Consider the following 27,146-nt stretch of genomic DNA (forward strand, 5'->3'; position numbering starts at 1 on the left):
TCGCGCAAATGGAAATGCCTTTCAAACAGACAGACAGGCATAATTTACATTCCGCGCCGCGAAAGTGACATATCAAAACTGCAGGAGAAAATCGCCCGATGTTCTAGTTCGGATCCTCTGACGCTCATTAAATCAAAGCGAGTCGCGCTTTAGGAGGAGAGCGCGTTAATTGACCAATTTAAAATTGGCCGCGATCGCCAATCGAACGTTCGTCTACTATCGACCTCGTCGCGATGATCGTTATCGTCGTCCGCGATGCCGACTGCCGAATTCTATGTACGATCTCGTTTGCGTTTACCGTCGCATTCGCGTTTTCACGTTTGAAAAGGACGCTTTAAAAATCGCTACCGCTGTAACGAGTATCGCGAATTTTATACTCGTCGCACTCCATTTTAGACCGCGCGCGTATTGTTGCGGCCTTTATCATCATTATTATGATTTTCGCTTCACGCGTCTGAATAAACGTTTTCCATTGATCACAATAATTCGGCATTGTTCTAAATCATTCGACGCCGTGACCTAAACGAATTTTACTTCTACGTATAAATCAATTGTCTCGCGGTGCAGGGTTTTTTTATATGGCATTTCGCATAGCTACACTGTCGCCGCGATTTATTATTCCAATTTTGGCATATCGTACAGAACATGAAAAAAAAAAGAATAGAAATTACGCGTTGCATTATGCATTACTTTTAATTGCAAAAACGGACTATATCATTGTTGCGCCATTGTTATCTATTTTCCATATTTAAATAGAAATTTGGTAATTATTTAGAATAGGGGAGCCACCCCCGATTTCAATAATTTTCATATATATTATTATTACTATTCTCCTTTAATAACATGCAACAAATTTTAGTTGTCGGTCGATGCTAATTAAAAAGTTATTAACAAAAAAGTGTAATGAATAATAATCACGTATTGAAGTACTACGTGTCTTCTGTGGCATATTCTGTGTGACATATGTTATTAAGGACATCTTATTGAGTAACCTATTGTAGGTTTTAGCTGTTGCTCATTGTTTATTAAAAAGTTATAGATAAATGAAATTTTTTAATGCGAATCAAGATTCCGTATGGGTTTGCAACTTTCCACGCGAAACTAGGACGGACGGGCAGGGTGCGGGAGAGAGCCGAAGGCCCCCCTGTACCCCATCCCCCCATGTGTGTGTGTACATATGTTTAGTACTACTTTCATTTATTAAACATATGAATTTTTAGCACATATATTAGTGGTTATTACACAACAAAAATAACCACTAATACATGAGCTAAAAATTCATATGTTTAATAAATGAAAATGTCTCAATCATATGTACACACACACACACACACACACACGGGGGAGGTCCTAGTTTCGTGTGGAAAGTTGCAAACCCATTTCCTTCAGCATGTAGACGTGTGTTTTTCTTTCGATGTATAACCAGTACAAGAAAGGTAAATAAACATACCAAGCGAAGAATATAATACGTAAATAAATCTCTATGTACAGTATTGTATAATTATTTCCATAGAAGACACGTAGTACTTCAATACGTGGGCATTGTTCATTACACTTTTTTGTTAATAACTTTTTAATTAGCATCGACCGACAACTAAAATTTGTTGCATGTTACTAAGGGAGGATAGTAATAATAATATATGTGTGAATTATTGAAATCGGGGATGGCTTCCCTACTCTAAATAATTACCAGAAATTTATATGTGATACATTATGTATGTGTGTCACTTTTGATATTTTAACATTTCAAACAATTGCCAACATTTGCCACAATTTTGCACATCATGCATAGAGAACAAAACAATTTCATTTATTAAAAATAGCAAATAAAAAACAGTATTAATGGGTAATGCAATGGTCTAACGATCAAAATTTTGTAATTTACGCTCTCATACGGAATTAATAAAAAGGAAAAAGATCTCTCACGGCGACAACCGAGCAACCTGTGAATTCCTAATTGCAAATACGTGATTTGCTTCTGTTGACCTGACCGCAGCGAATCTCCTGAGAACCGCTGACACATCACGGCAGGCAGAGATTGTTTTCGTTGAAATGAAAAAACTTTCCCGTTAAACGTCTTACGTCTGTAATTTGCCGAAGGGTTTTCTCTCGACTGCTCGATATTAGTTCGCGGTGAGAGAAAAAGAGAAAGAGAGAACGAGAGCGAGCCACGTCAAAGGAAAAATTAACGTATGCCAATTGTACTCCGAGAGGGATTAATTATTCCGCGAGCCGCGTGCGGCTTGCAATTTTGACGATTTCCCATCATCGAAAATTAAGCGCTACCGCGTGTTGTTCGTAATAAAGCGCAATTACCGTAGGGAATTCGAAGCTTCCGATTCCTCGCGTCTGAATCTTCTTTTTAGCTCGAGCTACCCGTTTAATCGCACGCGCTGCGCCGCTACTCGAAAAAAAAAACACACACACGCACACACGCACGAAGTACGTACGAGGAATTAACTTACGCGGAATTACGCGTTTACTGCGCGCATTACGAGAGCTTTGCATACACGCGTTCGCTCATGCGCTTGCTCACAAACGCGACGCGGCGCGGCACGGAGCGGCGCGGCAAATCGCTTAACGCGCGCGTGTTTTGCGACGACTGACACAATTAATTTGTAAATTACACGAGCCGGAATGTAATCAGCCGATGTACCTGCCTCCAGTCGGCGTTCCCGCTGACTCCGCTCTGGATTGTCGGCTTATTGTATTTGCCGGCGAATTTACGCGCCGCGTTTGAAGTTCGCGCGCGCCGAATGTATCGCGCGCGCGTTTTCGAAGGGAAAACACACGCCCCGTTCGCCTCGCGTTCGCGCACGCTTTAGTTCGATTATTAACTAAATGGCGGAGTCATGCATTAAGCAGGCTAGATAGCCGTCATTGCCGAGATCTCCCGTGCTCGCCAGCGCTCGATCTTGATAACGTTGCCCGGCAACCAATTCGCACACAGCCGATGCGTAAAACCACGCATAAGAGAATTAATATGTAGCGCGAGGAAGGGAACGCAAAATTATATAATTTGATTAAATCGCTCGCGTAAAATAATAAACTCGAGGGATCGCGTATTATCGAGAGGTAATGGCGAATTTATCGAGTATACTTCGAGGTTCGCGACGCGAGAGAGGCTATAACCGCTAAAAATCTCCCTTGATAAGGCTATTCATCCGAGTAATTTTTCATTTAAAAAATGACGTCCGGTGAAAGAGTCACGGGGTAAGCCTTCGGATATAAAAATCTCCCCCTCGGCGTCTCTCGATTGTTCGATCTCCCCTCTCCCTCTCTCTCTCTCTCTCCCTCTCTCTCTCTCTCTCTCTCTCTCTCTCTCTCTCTCTCTCTCCCCCCTCCCACCTTCTTGTTGCTTTCAACTCAATTACCTTATCAGCTCGTTAACGTTAATCTCTCGCTCATGCTAGCAAATCGAACGCCTTAAGTTTGATAGCGGTACGCAAAACACGCCGGAGGAATTCCTGTTTCTATCGTCTCTCGGGCGAGAGAGGATATTCCCGAAAAACCGGTTAGAACCGTCCCAGTTTCGAAAGCAGTTAACTCGCATTTGACACGAACGGAGTCGAGGATAAAGAGAAGGAAAATAGGACGCGCGGGTGAGGGTTAATCTTGCCATTCGGCTCAGAGACGCGACGCAGACCTCCGGAAGGTCGCAAGAAAAACCGGATTAAAGTACGCGCGCGCGCATTCGATCCTCTCCGATTCAGGGCGCGAAGCTGCGCCGCCGGTCCGATTCTTTTATCCCAGGCTTGATATCGCGGTTTATGCATAGAAACGAGGCGAAGCCGCCGCCGCGCGCGTGGGAATTCCATCCTTTGCCGCGGAGGGATTCGCGCGCGGCAGCGCCAACCCCGTGACACAGTTAGTATATGTCTATTCCTGCGCCAAACTGTTTCCCCTTAGAGTGGTCCATATAGCGAATTGGCTGCTGCCCTTTATTTCTCGCCGTCGCCCACCCATCCCCTCAACCCTTCTTCCTTCTGCTCCTTCTTACAGTTTTCTTCTCGCGAGCGCGGCGGCACTGATATATGAATTGTAGCGGGGCTTAAAAGTATTCCAGACTGGAATTATGGATACGATATTATTTCTTCCGACGCGCGGGGAAAGGGGGGACAGCAACGCGACGACCGCGCGGCCGTCTATCGCGTTACTCCGCCGTGCAGGCACTTTCGCGGTTTTATTAAGTTGAAAGTCTCCCGAGCCGTGACGAAGTGCTCCGTCGCGCCGTGGCGGCTTTGTTTTTTCGAGAAGCCCGAATTGATTTATCCTCATTTATCTCTTCGTCGTCGCGCGCACGCTATCTCGGGACTGCCAAGCGACGAAGCCGACGTGAGACCACTTCTGAGGCGACTTGGGAAGCGCCGTTGGCTCGAAAACACGCGGATGCTGTTTCTTTCGTTACGCTCGCGTGTCGTTTTCTTTTATCCACGATTCCCCCGCTTGATATTGTTACCGATTTTATATTTCGGTGAATGATTAATCGCAATAAATTATCAAATGCTACTAGACGCGATAAGATTCAATTTGGGACGAGAACGAGTCGCGTAGTGACGAAGAGTTCATTCTAAATTGCTCGGAGAGAGCCGTAACGAAGTGAAAAGATCGTCGTTAGTCTCGAAACTCGCACCGTACAAGATCGCATTCCGTGACGGGATTTCGTTTTTCCGAAGCGACCGCGATTTACCACCCGTTAACGAGTAATTAAGGAAGATTATCGATAGCTCAGAGGTCGGTCAGAGCGAATGCAACATAAACAAAGAAAACGTAAAATCTCGGTGGGTACGTGCACGTGATGCGCATTTCTCATCCTGCCTGCTGCAACGCGCTAAACCTTTGTATTTCGTGCGTGTCCCAATATGCAATTATCTCAAATTGTCGCTATTGAAATTTCTATTATGGGGATAAATACGTTTGTGCGGCGCGACATAACAGCAGCGATTAACCGTGTACTCGTGCGTACTTTCTTTTTACCCTTTAAACCGTAATTTTAATGATTCTAATATAATTTATAGCTGAGTGAGTGCAAAAGTTTGGATGGTAAAAATATGGACCATTTCATTGAAAATGACTTAATCTCTCATTCTGCTGAATAATCGCCATTATTTTCTTTTATCTTTGGTATATTGTGCATCTACATTTACATATTCGCAAGTACTGCCACAAAACCGGATCAGTTACGACGGCTTTGAGAAACCCATTAGAACTTTTGTGCGCTCACCCGACAACCCGAACCTCACGGCTTAACTGAAAAACGCGGGCCGCCGCCCGTATCGCAAAGTACAAGGTATCACAAAAAAGCAATAAGACGAGGGAATATCGGCGTGCGACGGCCGCGCGCGATCGCAACATCCTTGTGCCTATTTCTCCCTTTTTCTCGCGGCGCAACCGGTTCTCTCACGAAGGGCGGGCTTTTTCATGCAAGTAGCAGCGGGACACCTCGCCGAAGCACCGTGTCATAATCGAATTGGGATTAACGCGATTCGCCTGGTCGGATAAAAATCGCGTTTAGACCAAGGGAGACATGAAAATGATAATAACGTACACTTCGTTATCGAATAAAACTCGTGCGAACGGTGTCGCTTCATCGCTGTACCCGACGTCCCTTTCATTAACGTAATTTGCCGCTCGATCGTTTAGCAAAAGGCCAGGAAGACGCTCCAGAAAGCCGAAGACGCAGAAAATCGTCCGGACGAACGAACAAGAGAGAAAGAAAGAGAGAGAGGGGGGGAGGGGGAGGGAGAGGGAGAGAGAGAGAGAAAGAGCACACATGCTCGGTCGACGATGTAACTCGCCTTGGCGAACCGGCACAAGTCGTGTAAAAGTACGAAGGTCCTCCGAGGACCGGTTTCAGGAAACTGCTCCGTATACATATATATGCGTGTGTGTATATATATTACACAGCTGTATATTATATATACCCGCTGCCGTGCAACCTCTTTCCTCGCACCCTCGAGACGCACCCGCACCTGTGCAGGTGCAACGTGAGCGAGCAGCATTCGTCATACCTGCGATTACAGGTCGGGTGAAATCAATTCCAGTCCTTACTGGATTCAAGTTGTAACCGTGTCGCGTTTCTTTTTCTTTTTCCATATTTCACGTATCGGTTCCTTTCTCTTCTTCGAAGCAAAAACTTCGGAAGAACACGTCAGCACGTTCATTTGCGCGGAAATCCGACCTTCGAGATGCTTTAATGAGATGCACGCAGGAAAATGAAATATAGCGATATGCGCCGTAATGCTCTCAACACGAGCAATTGAATCATCAAGTACTAATCAATTTTGCCGTTGACTAATCTCACTGCTAATTGCTTGCAATTAATAACATCGTATTGCTGAATGTAGCGTACGATGGCCGGATTTATTACGAGAATTAAGGGACAGAAATTTTTTTCTAGATATTACATGTGCAATCGCATAAACGCGATGTTTTCTCTCTCTCTCTCTCTCTCTCTCTCTCTCTCTCTCTCTCTCTCTCTCTCTTCCTCTTTTTGCTCTTCTAGGAAGTCGCAGAGCTATTGCGATAGCTAGTAGAAATGTATAATCGTTACCTTTAGCGATATAATCACTAAATGTATTTATCGACATACGGAATATCCGACTCTCTCTCTCTCTCTCTCTCTCTCTTTCTCTCCACGATATATCGCGTTGATTATTTGAATTTTAGATAAATCTCAAATCTCCCTTCTCGATTTCACGAGATTGGAGCGTAGTAAAAAGCGCCTGTTCGCGGGATGAACACTGGGTATTCCAAAACCCGAGGAAAATATGACCGCCGATACGCGGACAATGTAGACTCGAGCGTGTTTAAAAGGTCCATGATAACGGCGAGTAGGTACAACTGACGCCGTTGCACAATAACGCTGACAGAATCCCAGAAACGGCAACGAAACGCCAGCAGAGGAGCAGAGCGCGCAACGCGCGCATTAGAGGCGTGTACGTTTAAGAAGATAAGGACATTATGGCGGTTAATTATTACCTCGAGTGCATATCGCATTCGCTTTGGACTTTCTTGCGGCGCGAATTTAATTCAGAAGAATAAAAGGAAGTAAATTAGCAGGAATTCATTGCTTCAAATTATCGTTTTAACTGGTAAAAGCTGTCTTACACGATACATTTAAGCGCGATACATTAAGCCAAGAAAGTTCTTTGGCGAAAGTGTCACGAGAGTTGATTCTTCTTCTTTCGAGAAAATTTTCCACCTCGAAAATCGCCTTGCATCATCTTGCAATATTCAGCAATTGATATTTTAATAATCATACCGTAGATTATAAAATTTTCAAAGTAGAGACTGAATGATTACGGACAAATATAAATGAAGGAAAACCGTTGCTCCGATCGGAGAAATGTAATTTTCAACGATATCGGTCTGCAAGCATATTTAAGCGTTTGTAACTGCAAACCGATCGATACACGTTTCTCGATGAATAACAAGATCCGTCGTTAGTAGCAAGATTCAGAATGTAATTCTGCGCGCGACGTCGGCACATATGCACGATGTATTCAAAAAGTAATGTGTAAGCGATCCCTTCGAAGAAAAATTACCTTCCTAATGTTAAACATCCCGGGCCCAAGCTTCCTCGAAAATTTCTCTGAAGCACAATAATGAGTTGTGAAAAGTTGGCGAGGAATTTCATTATAGCCCCCTTTTCCCTTCGCCCCTCCCTCCACGCCCTTTTTCCCTAGCCCGATCCGTCGCAAATTTCTTCGGAAAATTTCTTTGTAGCAACGACGCCGCATAAATTCAGTTAGCTTCGTTTCTGTTCGCCTCGCGCCAATAGAAATTCTGCGAGGGCGGCGCGCTGGCGTAAAAGGGCCGATATTAGAAGCCAAAGTGCTACGGGAATCCTGCGTGACTCTGTACTTTTCTTCGGTAACTGCACCACGTCGGAGCATTTTTCTCAATTGACCGTCTCTCGTGAGAGTTTAATAGGGGCAATATAAAAGTTTCTCTCTATACGTCCGCCTGTCCGAGAAACACGATGACGCGCATTAGCGAGTATTGAAGGGAAAGGAGGAGATAAAGGCATGGAGAAGGAAGGGACTTTTCTTATTTAAGACTTTTTATTGGCAAACTTCCGATCGTCTTTAACGAGAAGTTGCGTAGGTATGTATGTGTACACGCGATATTTTGCATAATCCACTCATCACAGTTATCATTAATTTTGCGCCTCGTTAAATCTGATTACGTTAAATCTGATAACGTTGCGTGTCATCGCCCGATCGATCCTACCGATCCGCCCGGTCCAATCGATCTTCCATCCCGATTAATATTTCAAAAAGTGCGATATGTTTCTTCAAAATCTTTTATGTCATGAACACGTCGCGAACGAAGATTAATGACTTATGAAATATGATTTATCCTTTTTTTCTCCTTTTTTGAATTTCGACCAATTCTCGTGTTGCAGTTTCGATACGAGGGGAAGGGACAGCCTGGACCAAGGAAGCCACTGGCAGGATCAGAACCTGGAGAGACGCGCATTTTTCAAGCATTCCGAGAGCCCCGCGAAACTCACCCTAGAAAATGTTCGCGAAAGCGACGCGGCTGTTTACAGATGCAGAGTCGACTTCAAGCAGTCACCGACGCGCAACAGCAAAGTCAATCTAACGGTCATCAGTGAGTTCCCAAACGATATTTCGCATTGATCCGAAACGCGCTCGACAAGAAGGGGAGAATGTTCGCTTTCTTACTTCTTTGAGACGAGCGTGTACTTCTTCGAGCATGACCCTTCTTATTCCCCAAAATAGATATTTATGTTGCGTTCTAATAAAAACCGACGATTCCAAAGTTTCCGAGGTCAGCGATCACAAATCTCGTTTCGAAATTCAGCAACGCGTTGCGATTTTACTTTGTATGAAAAATAAGGGAAAACAATTTGCCAGAAGATTGCGACATAAAAAAGCGCGTTTGTTGTAAAAGAATTGCAGTATAGGGCGAAAAGTGCACTGTCGCGAATGAACAATTTCTAAAATCGGGTGTTTGTGAGGTATATCAAGAGCAGTGGAAGGGAGAGAAAGGAAGAGAGAAAATTGCAATTTATCGTACGGTGAAATTATATCGATCGATTCGACGTTGTTCGTGTTCCCCGTGCCGCTCCTAAATACGATCGACATCGTTACCGTGGAATCTCCGCGCCGCGGCGCGGCTATTCGGACGATCCTGGGCGCTCTCGAAAACAGTGCACCGTCTGCATTTAACGTCCTTTTTTCCTCGCGTCACGACGGGGTAACGTTTGCCTTAATGGAGAAACGGCTACGTGACCGTGGCCGATAATACCGGTTGGATAGACACCGAGCTCCGCCATATCGGCGCATTAAAGTTTATTTTTTATCTCGGATATAACGCACCAACTTAATGGTAAAGGCGGTACGTGACGTTGCAGGCTGATACATCGCCGTGAAAATTGATTCAGCCCGGATCGCGCGCGCGCGCGCGCGCGCGCTCTCTCTTCGTGCCGGCACTCGTACTGTCGGCCTTGCGGATATTAGCATTATTAGTGATCACGCGAATTCCCGCCTGCGCGCGCGATTAACGCCGGACACGAGTGTGAATCGACGCGAGAATCCGGCGCGAAACGTGAGGTTTCGACCCGGGAGGAAAATAAATGTGTTTCGCGCCGAAAAAGCGAATCGTTCGCTGAATTTCCGTCTTTCGGATTTTGGACTCGGTCACCTCCCTCCCACCCCCGTCCCCCGAAAAATAGTTTTCGCATAAATTCGGTATCGCTTTCCAGGTATCGCACCCTCTCTCTCTCTCTCTCTCTCTCGAAACGTCTTTTACGTCGCGGAATATACATTTTTCTTAATACCCAAGGGGTTTCCTGTCCGCCCTCGTCCGCTCGTCTCGCTCGGCGTTGCTAAATGGAAATTTCTTAACATCGTCGTAATGGTAACCGCGAGGCGTCTTCTTCGGTGACATTATAGGATTGATACATCGCTGCGCAAATTGATTCGCCCCCATCCCGTCTCCTCGTCGACATGTCACGGTCGCTTCGAATAAAAGGAAAATAAAAAGGAGAGGCGAGAACGAAGCGCGCGTTATATTCTCTTTCTCTCACTTATTGTGGAAAATTATTACAGTACCGCCGGAGCAACTTAGCATATTGGACGAAGACGGAGGGTCTCATATTCCCTATTACATCCTTGGCCCGTACACCGAGGGAGCGTCTCTCAATATCACGTGTGTCGCCGCCGGTGGTAAGTGCATGACGCGTCGGTGCACTCCCAGTGCATTCGCCTCGTATAACGTTCAACGTTGCCTCGACGTTGCGGCACTCTCTCCGGGCGTAACGCTCTTCGTAGCGAAACAAATGCGGCTCAATTTCTTTGATATTTCAGCCCCGCGCTATTCATTCGCGGTCTCGCGTTTTACACTTCGCCCGTACCGACGGGCGGATGACGAGGCGATCGAACGCGGTATCGACGAACGGCGACGCCAACGTGCCCGATGACGCGGCTACACGACGATGAAGTATCGCGACGCGATATTCTCTCGCGTACTAATCCGATAGGATTTTCGCCGAGCGAGAAAAATATGTTGCCCCGCGAGAGAACTTTTATTTCTTGCGTCTTGGAGAATTTTTGCCGGCAGCTCTGCCTGCGTTTCGATTGTACATTCATGATGAGCCGACCGTTCGGAGGACGTGAGACGCGATTTTACAAGTCGAGCGCGAGTGCTTGTCACGAGGCTGACGTTATTCTACGTGTTTCTCTATGTTTTATTCTGCCTTGATGTTTCTTTAGGCCGACCGCAACCACGAGTGACATGGTGGCAGGAGAATGCTCTACTAGACGACAGCTACGAGGCTGTCGGTACTAAAAGGGTCCGCAATGTGCTGCGATTGGAAAAGTTAGGCCGCGAGCATTTGCATGCGATTCTAACTTGCCAAGCTTCAAACAACAATATGGTGACGCCGATATCAAGTTCGGTGTCATTCGATATGAACTGTAAGCATCGACTTTCCGTGAAATGTCCCGTCGAAGAGGTCTCGTCGAAGAAAATTATGCAAAATCCTGACAAATCGTTAAATGAATCATTTGTACTCCAAACAATAGAGTCAATCTCCGATACTTTTCGAGAGTAGCTTTGTCATTCTGTCTCCTGAAATTTTTCTACGCTGACGTGCCACAACGTACTTTTACCCGTTCGCTCGATTAGTAATTGATTTTGTCTCACTCAATTGTCAGTCTAATATCCAGATAGGAGCTTGGAAAGAATCGCGTTTCGATTATTACATCCCACGGAGGCGACGGCAGTGAATTTAGTTATTACCGGCGAGATTTCTATAAGCCACACGACCGCGCGCACGCGGATCGATGGGTACTTAAATCTGAGTGTGACGCACTCTTTTGCAGTGAAACCACTCTGGGTCCGGATTCAAGGAGAAATCCGTCCATTTAGCGCTGGCAAGACCTACGAGATAGGTTGCGAGGTCGTCGGAGCCAGGCCGGAGCCCAAGATCACATGGTCCAAAGGGAACATGATACTGCGAAATGCGCGGCAGACGGTACGATTTAAAATAGATCGTCGTCGGCGATTCAATACACTCTCTTAAATCACACGACACGCGTTCATCCCGAGGACTCTCTCCAAGAGCACCTGCTATGCTACCTTTTCTTTTCTTTCTTTCTTTCTTTCTTTCTTTCTTTCTTTCTTTCTTTCTTTGACCTTCAGTCGCGAAAATGAAAAATGCGAGAACGAAATTAATAAAGTTGTTTCGAGCTGCACGATCGATTCGTCCGCATGAGATTTCAACGTTTCGACGTGACGGACAAGTTTATCATTGGCGAAGTAAAAATGAAGAAATAACTCGAAAAGTTAGTCCGGAATTTCCCTACAAATCAATGAGAGTAAAAATTTCGCGCAGTTTCTTATTTCCTCATCGTTTTTGCGACTTTGTCATTGAGGAGAAAACGTGTTTACTTCGGTAACTCTTGCGAAACTCGACTCGCGGAGAATATGTAGAGTCTTGTTACGGCGCGATTGAACATTTTTACAAATACGAGTTTTACATAAGCCAGATGCTAATCCGCAGTGCAATCATTGCCGTTCTGAGACTTTAATTCAGTCCGCCGCGCTACGCCGCGCTATTTCGATCTCGAGGAGCATGTACGCGTATAGCGATCATTAAATTGTTCAGTAAACTGTTTTACATTCATGAAATCTCATCAGCAGACGAGTCCCGACGGCAACACAACAACCAGCATCCTCACATTCGTGCCGAATATCGAAGACGCCGGAAAGTTCCTGTACTGTCGCGCCAGCGTGCCAGTTATTCCGGACTCGGAGATGGAGGATGGATGGAAGCTCAATATATACCGTAAGTGTTTTCGCAGAATCGTGTCGAGGTGTCCCGCAATATACGCGCGATACGCGCAGCGAAAATTTCCATTGATGTAATATTTTTACAAGCACGTTGTGTGTATGGACGTTGCGTGTGCGCGCAAGTATATGCACCGTAAAATTCGACATATATATATATATATGTATAAGGCACTCTGCGAGTGTCAAAATTCAAGACTCACCGACTCGTGTCGAGATGTAGCAGAAGCGTCGCACTACGCGGTTACTACGCAGATCTGCAACGGAAAGATATAATTTTGCCGATTAGATTTATGGTTCGCTTCTCTTTAAGAGTCCTGGCCCATTACGATCGCAAGAGTCGTTACAACAACCGTACTTCGACCTCCACCGCGATAGGGTCAGTGTAGAAGTACAGACAGTCCGCGAACTCACCGTCGAGTTGACCCGGCCTGACCCGAACCGGATCCTCCGGTACCGCTTCTGCTATCCACCCAGACCGCATCTTCCGCTACTGGCACTGTCAGATCTGTAACGAAACACAATTTTCCCAATTAGTCTCGATGATGGAGAAGTTACGCGCTCTAAATGAATATTAGGGAATATTCTGACTGTATGCTTTCGTTGAGATCAATTGATGTGGAATACGATAGTTACCTTACGCTTCTTGTGTTGCTGCCGCTGCTCAAGATGATGTAAGGACAAAGATGATGCGCGATGTTGCTTCAAGGTCCCTTCTCGTCCGTGGCCGCAACTAAAATGAACGATCGCTTTTGCTCATCGCATACTTATATATGTTGTTATCGTATGAAGGCCGCACGATCTTGGTACGAGACGCGAGAAATCACGCGCGTTCCTGGCAACATCAACAAACGCGAGACAAACGAGCGCAAGTCAAGTAACAGTATCGAAGAAATAATGTATTAATTCTGTTTTTCTTTTCGACTCGATTTGGCGCGTAAAGCAGTGGCACATATGCAACAACGAGAATATTCGCAAGCGAACCAACCAATCGCAGTCGAGGATCTCAATATGACCGTTGACGTTACCAATCGTGATTGCCTGATTTTCGTTTATATCTTGTTGTTTATCATTTTCCACATTTATTTCTGCACGATTCCGAGCGACTCGGAAGACACGAAAATAACGCGCACTCAGATGTACAATAAAATATAACTTCTCCAGTAAATCGCAATGATTGGGAGATTACGCGTTCGAGATGGTTCTCTTATTGAATTGCAATCGAATGATCGAGAGGTTATGTGGTCTAGATGATTCGAAAATATAGCTATTTTGACTGTATTTCTTCGCAGAGATTAATAAACATGCAATACGATAATTGCTTTATGCATTCACTCGCTGCCGCTACTTACAATGACATCAGGACGACGATGAAAGACAATCAGGACTCTCAGCGTCACGTCCGTTCGTTTTCGCCCGTAGCTGCGACAAAAATGGACGACCGTTTTCGTATATCGCAGATACGTATGTATCGTCTCGGAGTCGCGCGATCTAAATGTGAAACGCAAAGAATCACGCGCGATCTTCGCAATGCGAACTTTCGCGATAAACGCGAGGTGCATGAACGTGAATCAGGCACTCGAAAATAATATATTAATTTCGTCTTTCTTTTCGAGTCAATTTGGCGCGTAAAGCAGTGGCACATATGCAACGACGAGAATATTCGCAAGCGAACCAACCAATCACAGTCGAGGATCTCAATATGACCGTTGACGTTACCAATCGTGATTGGCCGATTCCCGTTTATATCTTGTTCTTTATCATTTTCCGCATTTATTTCTGCACGATTCCGAGCGACTCGGAAGACACGAAAATAACGCGCACTCAGATGTACAATAAAATATAACTTCTCCAGTAAATCGCAATGATTGGGAGATTACGCGTTCGAAATGGTCCTCTTATTGAGTTGCAATCGAATGATCGAGAGGTTATGTGGTCTAGATGATTCGAAAATATAGCTATTTTGACTGTATTTCTTCGCAGAGATTAATAAACATGCAATACGATAATTGCTTTATGCATTCGCTCGCTGCCGCTACTCACAATGACATCAGGACGACGATGAAAGACAATCAGGACGCTCAGCGTCACGTCCGTTCGTTTTCGCCCGTAGCTGCGACAAAAATGGACGACCGTTTTCATACATCGCAGATACGTATGTATCGTCCCGGAGTCGCGCGATCTAAATGTGAAACGCAAAGAATCACGCGCGATCTTCGCAATGCGAACTTTCGCGATAAACGCGAGGTGCATGAACGTAAATCAGGCATTCGAAGAAATAATGTATTAATTTCGTTTTTCTTTTCGAGTCGATTTGGCGCGTAAAGCAGTGGCACATATGCAACGACGAGAATATTCGCAAGCGGATCGGCCAATCACAATCGAGAAAATCTCAACATGGCCGCTTTACATTATCAATCGATATCGATCGATTCACGATAAATCGCGATTCGATTATTGAATCAGAAAGAGAGTAATCAACTCTCTTTGGTCATTTTGCTCACTGTTCAAGTACTACCGAAGTGTTTTTCGTGCGCTCCCGTTCTTGTCGCATTTAACACTTACGTTTTCCATACATCGGTGGCCCTTACATCTTCGACAATGATCCGCGACATGAATTCGGTGTCCCTTACCTCTCTCATTTACCAGCGCATGAAAGAGATCGACCGATGCCGTCCGACGAGGTGAGTCGCGTCGACAACGCTCTCGGCGTCGTAGTTCAAATTGCACCCCCGGTGCAACTTTCGCTCGTGCGGCATTAATACATAAAAGTTGCAGCGCACGAATCGCCACGGCACGACGTGGACGCCGTGCTGCTGCAGCGAGCCGGGATTAACGCCGTGATTTTACTGTCCAATATAAAAGTTTTTACCTAGCCGGCATAGGGGGGGAGAGAGAGAGAGAGAGAGAGAGAGAGAGAGAGAGAGGGAGAGGGAGAGAGAGAGAGAAAGAAGATTGGAAGATAGAGAGAGAAAGAGAGCAAAAGCTCCGCGTTGAAATTAATGGCACATGCCGATCCGCCGCCACCACCGTCACCGCGATCGCTAGCGCTGCCTGCCGGATTGGGAGATCCAACCCGATTTCGCGGCGGGTTTCCACTGCTTCGACTACCTTGGCAGCCCCATTTCCTCGTCTTTCCGTGGATTTTTTCCATTAGTCGCGCCCGCCGGTAATTCCGCGAGCCGGGGCGGGGCCGGGTGCGACGAGGGAAATTTACTCGTTTATTGCGAGCGCGAATCGCGAAACGGCGGAATTATCGGATTCGCTCGCGCGCGTGCGCGCGGCGTTCTGCGGCGAGAAGAATCATAAGTAATGTTCGATACGGCTGGTATTTTTTTCACGGAGATAATACCGCGGGGCCGGCGCTGGAGGACGCTCTTTCAATGAGAAAATGCGGCAGCGCTCGATTGCGGTTGACCATTTATTTACGATTTAGGAGGACGTGCGACGGTAAGCGCCTTGAGCGGAGAAGCCATATGGCTGTAAAAATCGTATTATCATATATCGGGTATTATATATCGATAGAATATCGAAGCTCCAATTGTCTTCGCATCCGAGTATTTTGACTTCATCTCCATTGTAGCCTAATCTAACCTAAGCGCCCCTATCGCATCCGAGAGTACTCCATTTCTCCCTCACCTCTTCCCCCCCCTCTCTCTCTCTCTCTCTCTCTCTCTCTCTCTCTCTCTCTTTTTACCTCAATATTCAAACATTCATAGCGTTAATTACCGTGTTCGTAATTAAAGCGGTATTTCTCATATTGGTATATCTCACTCACAGCTTTGATGTCGATTCTGTTTTCAGACGAGCCTGTGGTTACCCTCGAGCTTGGCAGCAATTTGAATTCGAGCGCTATTCGGGAAGGTATCGACGTTTACTTCGAGTGCAACATCAAGTCCAATCCCTGGGTTTACAAGGTTTCCTGGCGCCATAACGTGAGTCCACACTCCTCTCTACCGAGCGCCTCGAGAAGGCGGATAACGAATCCGGTTCAGAAATCGATAATATAAGCCAACGGAGCTTAATCGCGTTGAGATAAGGGAACGGCGGCAACGCGCACCTGCGACACACGAACTTCCTTCCGTCCGAAAACTCGCGCCCGTTTGATCTTGGATTCGTATCGCCGAGACGCGACGCGACGCGACGCGACGCGAGGCGGCGTATAAAGCGGACTTTCCTCAAATAGTAATTAACCCTCGGAGAGAGCGCGGTGAGATTTTCTCCTCGAGATTTCGTTCCCCGCGAAGAGTCGTGTAATTTGCGCTGTTTCTCTTGCTTGAGAAATCTACCACTTTGTCTCGAGAACGGCGCAAAGAATTTTTGATGAAGGTACTTGAAATTATTTATATTTTGTTGATATAATTTTCTCTCCCTCTCTCTTTTTTCCTCTCTTTCATTCGCTATTTCGCTATTTCGCTCCACAAGTTAAGAAATAAAAAATGTCACCGGAAATCCTAGTAGATTTTGATCCTATAAAAATTAATTGGCGAAAGAAAAAAGAAGAGAAAATGAAGTACAGAAAATGGAACGAGGACGAAAATATTACGCATATAAAATAATTTCCTCTTGTCGATGTTAGAAATAATTCGTGCTTTTGATATTACATTCGCACAATGCGATTCACGCATACGCGAGTATACGCGAGCATTAATCCATTAGGATTGCGTGCTCAAATTTATTCTAAGCCTTTGAATCCATATACCATGTTTTTCTTCGTTATTAAAATAATTGGTGTGATTAATGGTGGATGGTAATCGTGACGCTGATCGGACAGCATGTATATAAATCGGGGCTTTTTATCAACGATTAATCAGGACGCGATTGCGATTTGTCACTGTCTCCGAATGTATTTTAATCTCTTCACTCATAGAACGTTTTGCTTTTTATCGATAATAAAATTATACGCGCAATTGATTCGGATCTGATTCGGAGCGTAGCATGAATCACGCGTATAAATCAAAATATTTTCCCTTTCGTAATTAAACGATCGGGAAGCGATTGCTCTCGATCACCGAATTTATTTCAATCCTATGGAACGGGGCATATTTTCTTTTGTACAACTATCGGAACGCAGACGCATTTACAATATTTAAAAGATAAGCTTACCGCGCGCGCGCGCGCGCGCGCACACACACACACACACACACACACACACACACATCGTGTATATGCATGCGTATGTTTCACCGGGTCAAATTTTTCAGGCATGCCCTTTAACTTTTTGGTATTCTTCGAACTTCGATATCCGTTCGAGCCAATCTCGTGACTCTTGTCACAAACGAAAGTCGTACATGCGGAAACACCGGAGAAAACGCAAATCCCAATCAATTTCCTCGATTCGCGGACTCCAAATTTGTTTCGCGAAAACTCAAAGCCGCTTTCGCGACCTCGAAAGTCGCACGTGCGACGAGGGAACGCGCTAGATCGAGAAACTGTCAACGCTCCTCGTCGTGAATTTTTCACGCGAGATTTATTATCGCTTAATGCTCTCGCGTACGCGTACGCAAAAAAAGAAAAAAAGAAAAACATGAACATCTATTTGCACGTTTTCCGGTATTAATATCGCGCAAACGAGAAATGCATAACATCGATGCATATCCACGTTTGTAATGCCGTTTCTCGTTTATTCATTAATATTTGCCATTAGTCTTGTAATCTTCTTTTTTTACGTTGTCACCGTAATCACTGAAAATTTCACCTCGCGACATTAATCCGTGAAAAAAAAACTTCAGATTGCAAACAAAACTGTGTTTTTCAGAAAAATTTAAATACCAATTAATTCTGACTGACATGAGCCGCGCGAGGATAATAATGTCGGCGATCCTTCGGATTATGTTTATCGTCGAAAAGAATGATCCCGTCCCTCGAAACGGCTTGTTTTCGTCATGACAGTTTCGGAATCGAATTGGACAATCAACCCTCGTTCAAACGATCCTCTGGCGCTCGCGCGAGACACTTCGGACTTTTTAATTTTCGGGCTTGCCGAAGTTCCTTTGTAGGGGCTTAAATAATCTATTACTCGTGCGCCGGATTCCCGATGCGAGTTTGTTCGCACAGACAGCTAAGTAAACACATGGCCTCGTTTGATTTCGCATCCACAGGGCAACCCGCTGTATCACAACGCGGCGACCGGAACGATAATAAGTAATCAGAGCCTGGTGCTGCAGAGCGTCACTCGCAGCAGAGCTGGGATTTACACGTGCATCGGTAATAATCAAGAGGGCGACGGCGAGAGCAATCCGCTGAACTTGGACATAAAGTGTGAGTATCCGTTACATACATTTCCAGCATGTCATCCGCCATAATCTACATTGACGTTCTAATTAAGTCCGTCCCCACTGGCGGCTTAGCGTTCGACGTAACGCAGGAATCCGTGATTACTTTCGGACGCAACATCGTCTTTATCATTTGAGACGATCAGCGAGGGACGTTCTATTTTCTCGTGAGACACTTTCTGCGACTCCTTTCTCAATATTTTTGGTCGTCGAAAAAATATACGCAATCGAAAGAGGGAGAGAGGGACACGTTTTCCCTCCTTTTCTCCCTCTCTCTGCTTCTGTCTCTTATTTTAGAATTTCCAGCGCAATTCTCTCGGGGCTTGTATTTTTTTCAGCGTCCTATTTTCTTGCTGACGAGAAAATGATCGTCGCGTCTTGGAAAAATAAGAAATACGTCGCGCAATTCTGCGGATCTAAAGTTTCTAAAGTCCGGGCGCTGGAGTTAATTTCTGTGTCACTGCATTCGCAACGCTGACACGTAACTAATACTGACGCACCGGTATGCGCGCGGATCGACGTTAAATCAGCTTAGGAGTCAGCTTTGTTTACGAGGGACATAAATCCGGCGCGCAGGAGGAAACGTCCGCGCATTCGAAGCGCGCGCGCGCGCTCACTTGCTCGCTCGCTCACGGCGAGATCTCCGCTTCATATCGACGTTTAATATCTCGGGATCGCGCACTATAAAAGAAAACAGGCTTTCATAAAGGCTCGCTCTCTGCCGAGAAGCAACCGTAACGGGCGGCCGTAAGTCAATTTCATATGCATGCATTAACCTAAACACTATAAGCAACTTTTGACAGGTCTTTCGGCATGTTGTAAAAAAGATTACAAGCCCAATATTAGTTTCGGGCGTTATGAGTTATAAAAGTCGAGATTCATTCGCGAGTGTAACAGCGTGACGTTCACACTCGATGCGATTAAGTTGAAAGCTCGTATGAGCGATAAATACGCCGACGATAAAGATATTGTAATATTTCCTCCTCATTGTCGCGCATCTTTAATTGAACACTCTGTTTCCGCGCGTACTTTCTTTCTTCACGAAGAATGTGCGCGTTTTGTCGTCGGCACAAAGTGAAGGCCATTCGTAAGGCGTGTATTTCACGGCTGTTCCTATAGCCGGCACTCGATAATAAAGCAACGGAGAAACCTCCGCGGTGAAAAAATATTGCCGTTTTCGCCACTGTCTCGATGTTCTATGAAGCTAGTATGAATTTATTACGATGATGTACGCGGTCCTTTTCTACGCATTTTATCCATGTAGAGTGTCTTACATCGTGTAGGGTTCAGTGAACGTTAAATCATTCCGCGGGATGCTTTGCATACGCAGGAGCACATGTGCGCACGCACACACGCACACACATACGCGGCTGACAGGCGCTACCTTAAGTCTCTGCGTGTGGCTTATGACCGACTGACTGACATTTGCCACCGTTCTCGTACGCCATCTGTGCTCATTAGTATTTGATGACTTTAATACGCATAAATTATTCGTTACTAATCCGCGCGCGGATCAATCGTCGGATCAGTCGAGGTATCTCAGTCTCATTCGCTTGATTATCCGTGTGTGTATACAAGATGTTCGTTAATAAATTCATTTAATAAACAAGCCGGTAATATTCATAGCTTGCAAAGGCTACTGTAATTTAATTATTCGTTCCACTGTAAAATCTTTTGTCGTGGTTTCTCTGCAGCTTTGATATAAAATATCGCGCCTGTATAATCCAGCCTGAAGTCATTTTAACAAACGCGTTCAACATAAAAAGACAATCTGAAATTACAGCGAAGCATGTTGGATCATGATTATTGGATTTTTTTATCGTTTTATCCTCTTTTGTGCAGACGCGGTATCAATGCAAAGACCGCTTTTATCATTCAATTGCGGTCACCAGATGTGTCTCTTCTCAGCTAAAGCTTTGACCGAGATCGCCGCGTGTCGTCTCTCTCGCTAATCTTCTTTTCTATGCCCCTCCATTGAAATAGCATTACATTGAAATAAATTTTACTGTTACAGAGTGATATCAGTAAAAATGTCGAGCGTGACGCGCGTCATCGAGCCGTATTTCACGAATATTTCGCCATGAATTCGCCCCGTGTGTGTGTGTGTGTGTGTGTGTGTGTGTGTGTGTGTGTGTACACGTGCGCTCGCGCGCTCGCGCTCTCCCCTCATTGGGACTCTCGAGTAAAAACTACGTGAAATTTCGCGTAATTATACTCGCGATTATGTTGGTTTTAATAACCCTTTTGGTAAGCTAAACGACCGAGTCTCGTGAACGTCGAATGTTCCCGTATAATCCGTATTTTCTTTGTTCCCTCAGGCTGCAGCCTCGCTATTTTACAGCTAACTAAGCGGCTTAAGATCTCGGATACGGCAGAGCTCGAAGAAGGAGCTTCTTGCCGCGCGCATAATTATACGTACTGAAACTGAATTAAAATCTTAAGCGTTTCGCGTTACCCCGCTGGTGCACACAAATTCGCAGATTTTCCGGGGCGAAGCCTCTCTCCCTCCCTCCCTCTCTCTCTCTCTCTCTCTCTCTCTCTCTCTCTCTCTCTCTCTCTCTCTCTCTCTCTCTCTCTCTCTCTCTCTCTCTCTTTCCCCCCTCCCTTGCATTGCCCATTTAAGACCTGAAATAGATCTCGAATCACATTTACGCGTTATATATTTATGTAACGCATCATTTTTTAAGTATGCCGCGCTGCGAACGCGCTTACGGATATCTCTATTGAGTAATCAGTATAACTCACATGAAAGAAATATGTACGTATTACGTACGTGTATCTTGCAAATTCTAATTCGCTGGAAATACATATATTAAGCTTTTAATGTAGCAAATCTTCTCATGCATCTCTGCTTCGGATATATCAGCGAGAAAAATATCAGGGCGAGGTCTTTGAAAATTCTGGATATTCGTGCTCTCTAGACGTATACATACGCGTGCAAAGCTTGCTTAAAATTTCACAAGCCCGCAATGCGTCTCGACGTCTAACGCGATCACGTCTAACATTTCCGAGATACCCCTCATACAAATCGATATCGGATCAAGGAGGATGGCTCGTAGCCTCGCGCAGCTACTGCTGCCGCTCCATTTTCTTCATGTAATTGCACGTCGCGCAAAGAGTACATGTCTCGTGCGAATTACAAGACGAGCATCGCCGTAATAACCTGCAATTAGATACGTCGAGCCGAAAAATTCCGCCAGTCAACCGCTCGTCAGCGTTAACGTTGGTCTTAATCGGTGGTTGGTTTAATCGGCTCTTGGAATGTTGCGAGCACGAAGAACGATTATAATAATTAGCTGACAACGAACGCTCGACGGTTTGGGCTTACGCGCGCAAGTTGATGTCAACGTATTTAAAATTACGCTGAAAAAATATATATGGGATATCTCGGTTATTTTTTTTTCTTGCGGTTTTTTTCTTGCCGTATCCGAATGTGAAGTCAACGTATTTTTCTTCTCTTTTGAAAATGAGCGTCTTATTCTCTTGATCTCGTCACTCACTCACTCTCGTCAAGCTCGATTGCGGCGATAAGCAGCGATATCTCTGCTCTATTTTTGCAAGTTCTCCGCACTTCCTGGGATTTTTCAATCTTCTTCAAGTTACCCCGTAGATCAGTCTTCTCGTGTAGCAACATCGTACGACGCGGTTTCGCAGAATGAATGTGATATAAACATGCGATCCTTCGGCTGACGCTGTCACGCGCAAAGTAATACAGGTCGCTTAAGCAGAAATTGCGCGATTAATGCTTAATTACACGACGCGGTAATTTCGCGCGGGACTACCGCACTTTTATCACACGAACTCTATCTTTCTCTCGCTCGCTGTGCGCGAGTCCGTAATACATAAAACCCTAAACACCCTCATTTAATGCTGGTAAATAATAAATCGAATGATTAAAAATACACGTAGCAACGGCAGGCGCGAGATTTACTTTTCATTAGAGAAATTCGGTAATCTCGTTTTTCTCGGTTTCTAATTCTTTTAATTTCTTCATCTTCGATTCGAGTCTAAAATCGATATCGAATAATTTGAAATGAAACGGGGTCGATGAGAGAGAAATCCAATAACACTATGCGACGTATAATATGAAACCAATGATACAGTTATAACGATACCGTAATTGATATTTAGAAACTCAGGTAACAGAGTGGTGGGGAGGGAGGTAGAAATGATTCGTAGGGAGATCTGTCAGAACGAATTACGGGTAAGAGCGAATCTGAAACCGATCGCGACGCTCCAGATTAATCTTATAATAAGAAGAAGAAAGGAAAACAGAAGAGAGTGGAACGTGTGGAGAATTGAATTTCCGTAAGTTCCTGGCGTTTTATTCGGCGCGACAACAAAATCGTGCGCCGATTTACAACTGACTTCGCCGCGGTCCGCCACGACCGTCGGCGGCAAGTAGATACATATACGTCATCGGTCAGCCAGCGCGCGTTATCGGCGCGCAATACGCGCGCTCTCGCGGAATTCGTTTCGCTAACTTTAGATTCCGCTCGTGTAATTTAATTACGACAGACGGGCGGCGCAAACTAGAATGCCGCTGTTACTGCTGCCACCGTCGCCGCCGCCGCCGCCGCCACCCGGATGAAATATGTCAATGAATTTATCGCGGCCGCCGGCCGGACATTTATTCGTGCTGCAAAAGTGAATTCGATTTCTCGCCGGGGCGTTTTGATTTATTCGCCGTGATAGATTGGATAGATTATGTAGTCGCGCGTAAAAAGCCGAGCCAAGACGTCGCCCGGGTGGCGCGAGCGATCGATCGATCGCACGTCACCCATCTGTAATCCTTAACAATATTGCTCGCTAGAACGTTTAGAGGATTCTATCGTAAAATTGTGCGCACCGAGTTCCTCGGGACTGCTCATGCTTTCGAGGGGGAAAGAGAGATAAAGAAAGATAGAGAGAGGGGGAGTGAAAGAGATCTTTTCGGAGATAGTCATCGCGTATCGAGAACACAGCCGTCGTACAGAGACAGCTGGTACACGACGATTAATAATTGCCTCATCGAAGATCGATCGATAGGTATGGCTCGATTGCGGCGTGTAACCGACTTCATTAATACGCCACATTCTCTAATCAACATATCTAATTAAGATGAAATCCTCCGTGGCACTCTTAGGCCTCTCGACGTTCAAGTCTCTCTCTCTCTCTCTCTCTCTCTCTCTCTCTCTCTCTCTCTCTCTCTCTCTCTCTCTCTCTCTCTCTCTCTCTCTCTCTCTCTCTCTCTCTCTCTCTCTCTCTCTGTCTCTCTCTCTCTCCTTTTTGCTGGAACATTACGCCTTATCTGACAATGTATCACTGTATCATACGATATCCATCGTGTGCGATATACACACGAGATACAATTCTCGATAACCTCGTCGAAGATCTATCGATCAGCCGATAGTTGGAACACACGCGTACTGCGTGGTCGCGCATCTAACTAGGTCCATTAACGCCAGCTAATTAATGTATCTGATTAAGCAAGGCATCGACGCACATGTATCATCTCAAGTCCCGACCACGCTCGATCCATATAATATCTCGTATCTAGATAGTTGTGTTGCTTGCATAAACTATGCGGCGGCGTACATCGTCGCCACGACGCGGGCATAAATCTTCGTTATTTGACATAATGGCCACTCGCGCGGCCTCATACACCGTAGATTATTATTATTATAAATTCTCCGGACGCACGCACGCACACACGCACGCACACACACGCGCACGCACGTACGCATGCACGCATCCGTGTCGCAACATTCTTACGAATTTCAGCGCCGGATGATGTACGCTCGGCGCCGGGCCGCTTCTCTCCGCTCCGTGTCGCGCGTCGACGCGACGCAACGTCGCCCGATCGACGAAGATTCATGACGCGAATGCCGCAAACATAAAATAATATGCTGAGCCTTGTAATACGCTATCGGTCTGTATAGGATGTTCCAGGACTAATGTACCGTTAAATCTCCCGAGGAATCTGTCACCGGCAGGATATCCGATAATTCTTGGGTCGACGTTGTTTCCCCTCTCCCCCCCTTCCGTCGATGTTCCACGGGCGTACTCTCTCTCTCTCTCTCTCTCTCGTTGTCGGACGTTCCGCGAGACTTTAACGAGCTATCGAGCGTAACTTAATGTTACGCTTTCTGTTAAAAGCGCGGAGAAATTACCGTAACTAGTGCGCTACAGCGCTCGCCTAATGAGAAAACGCCTCTCGTTCTCGGTCGAGTAAATTACGTGTATCGTATTTGGACAGCACTCCTGCTCGCTTTGGGCGTTTTACTCGAGATTTGTCTCGTACACTCTGTCGGAAAAATATCCCCGGAGGGACATGCTTTATACAATGCATACACACGCGCGCGCGCATGTTTTAGGAGATAATTTTCTTCGCGTATATAATCGAGACAGATCGCGCGCTCCGGGATGAAATGAAAAAAGCGAAGCAATCCGCATTCGCTTCTAAGCGTACCGTTTGCGCGACAGATCGACGTGCATTTTTCACGACGCGGCCGGTATTGCGGTCCGTTGAATTATGCATACGCCGGGTCAGATATCATTTCGATAGCCGGCACGGACGCTCAGCGTGAGCGATCTGTCACTGATGCTTAATGACCGGCATTAATTGGTTATTGTCAGTGCCTCGGCCATCGATCGCGATGTTGTCCGGTATCGAGGCGATATCGCGGCACATTCGAAGCGCTCCGTGAAGCGCTCATCGTTCGCCGGGAATAGCTCTCGTTGGCGCACGAAGAGAGAGAGAGAGAGAGAGAGAGAGAGAGAGAGAGAGAGGGTGTTGAGAAGGGGGGAAAAGGATTCGACGCTGACCAAGGATCGTTCGGGGTACGACCTCCGCTTACCCCAGAAACGCGACTCGATTCGATTCTTAAAAACGGCGGGAGAGAGCACATGCTGACCGCGTGCGCTCTTCGCACGCGCATCGTCGGGCTTGACCTTTATCGACGATATCGGCGTAAGAAGCCGCATTTCGCATTCGCGACGTTGCGCGAGCACGTTTCCTCGATGGCGCGGCTCTTTTCGGCAATTCCCGGCTTTGTCGACGGAATTCCCCCAGTCCTCCTCGGCCTTCAGCTCGGCTCCGTCGCGTCGAAACGACGACGACGGCTTGACCCGGAAAATCGACTACGTATGTTATTTAATCGATCGTTCATAGGACGCTCATCGTTCGCTCGCTTCTCTCGCGACGCGAGCATTTGCATGCGCGCGGAAACGCGCACGGAGCGCCGCTCCGTTTCGTTGTAAAACGCGAGCGATCGTACGACCGCGTCGGTGCAGCTCGTAGCGCAGCTCTGCAGAAAGCGTGAGAGCAAGAGAGGAGGCAGGGCAAGAGAGAGTTCCGTGACCTTTATTGCAACCTTATGACATCCCTAAGATATCTTTCGACGACCACCATAAGGGGACAAAAGGGTTGGTCTCCGTATATCCCGGTGCGCGACGGTTGGCCTCGGCGAAACGCGCTTCCCGAGATTCCAGACATCGCCGGAGGATCGGACTTCTTTCGACAACTGTGCAAAGTACAAAGGGAGATGCAATACGCGGGGGCACCGGATACCGTTCGGAATTTTATGACTGATCTAATCAATGAAGGGTCAGTCTCTATATGTGTGCCGGATATCCCGCATGCTCTCTACGGCTCTCCACTTCCACGTCCAAAGTATTATTGAATTTCCAGACGGGGCGGACTAGACTTCCGCCCCTGAGTCGAGGTCGCAGGGGTCGCATCCTTTGTCAGCTTACTCCGAATATCTTCTTTCGTTCGTGGGAGTGAATGTCAATTGCAGAAACTGCTGGGGGATAACGATCGAGCCGCGGGCCTCGGGGGGTGTAAACGTGTTCCGGATCCGCGCTCGCGCGGACGCAACTGTTTTAATTACAAGGTCAACGACGACGATCTTCCCCGCGTTTACACCGTGAGATATCTCCTTGTCTCAAGCAAATCGCTCTCGTCTTATCGGCTCAACGAAGAGAGAGAAAAGGAGAGAGACGTTATACCGGTCGCGATACTGATCGGCGCGACCGGCGGTTGCTACGAACGCTACGACGAATGGGATCGAAGTTGCACAACGAAGATGTTTTACGCTCCGCTGATATACGGGCAAAGTTGACATCTCGGCGTGAGATATAAACTTCTACTCGTCGTTGTATCTCCATATTGCGGTGGATGCGCCGCCGAGGGACGTTAAAGCGCAATTTCTACGCTCGGCAAGATGTCTTAAGCGTACTTATGCAGTTTCTTCGCTCGCGGGCCGCGGTCGCGAGAGCACTTGGCGGAGTACTTGCGAGAATACGCGTGTCGGTGGCCGCTTTCTTCTTCGTCCCGGCGTAAAAAGTCGGCGTGCCGCGGGTCGCGCCGCGGGAGGCTTATTTTCCTACCGAGTGGCCCGGCCGCGGTGTTTGCGATGCCGCGACTTTAAGTCGCTGTGAATTGTAAAACAACACATTAGCCGTTTCCTTCCTTTCCAGGACGAAATATAACGGGGGGAAAACGTCGTTCGAGAGCATACGGGCGAATGCCCCCCCACTCGTGTTTGAACAATGAAGACACGC

General features: G+C 46.3%; 1 protein-coding gene across 10 annotated transcripts in view; it reads left to right on the plus strand.

The window, feature by feature from the left end:
- LOC105187725 (nephrin) overlaps positions 1–27,146 on the plus strand; it is a 294,355-nt gene that overhangs the window by 242,546 nt on the left and 24,663 nt on the right. For 6 of the 10 annotated variants that reach the window (XM_025304396.1, XM_025304402.1, XM_025304420.1 and 3 more), the window contains exons 4-10: positions 8,411–8,619; positions 10,083–10,199; positions 10,746–10,949; positions 11,358–11,509; positions 12,175–12,322; positions 16,129–16,259; positions 18,426–18,585. In XM_025304396.1, the coding sequence (XP_025160181.1) occupies positions 8,411–8,619; positions 10,083–10,199; positions 10,746–10,949; positions 11,358–11,509; positions 12,175–12,322; positions 16,129–16,259; positions 18,426–18,585 (1,121 nt within the window). The remainder of the gene's footprint in view (positions 1–8,410; positions 8,620–10,082; positions 10,200–10,745; positions 10,950–11,357; positions 11,510–12,174; positions 12,323–16,128; positions 16,260–18,425; positions 18,586–27,146) is intronic. The other 4 variants (XM_025304398.1, XM_025304408.1, XM_025304410.1 and 1 more) reach the window with 1 other exon arrangement.

The sequence above is a fragment of the Harpegnathos saltator genome, unplaced genomic scaffold (genome assembly GCF_003227715.2).
Source record: "Harpegnathos saltator strain DR-91 unplaced genomic scaffold, Hsal_v8.6 scaffold119, whole genome shotgun sequence".
Lineage (NCBI taxonomy): Eukaryota > Metazoa > Arthropoda > Insecta > Hymenoptera > Formicidae > Harpegnathos > Harpegnathos saltator.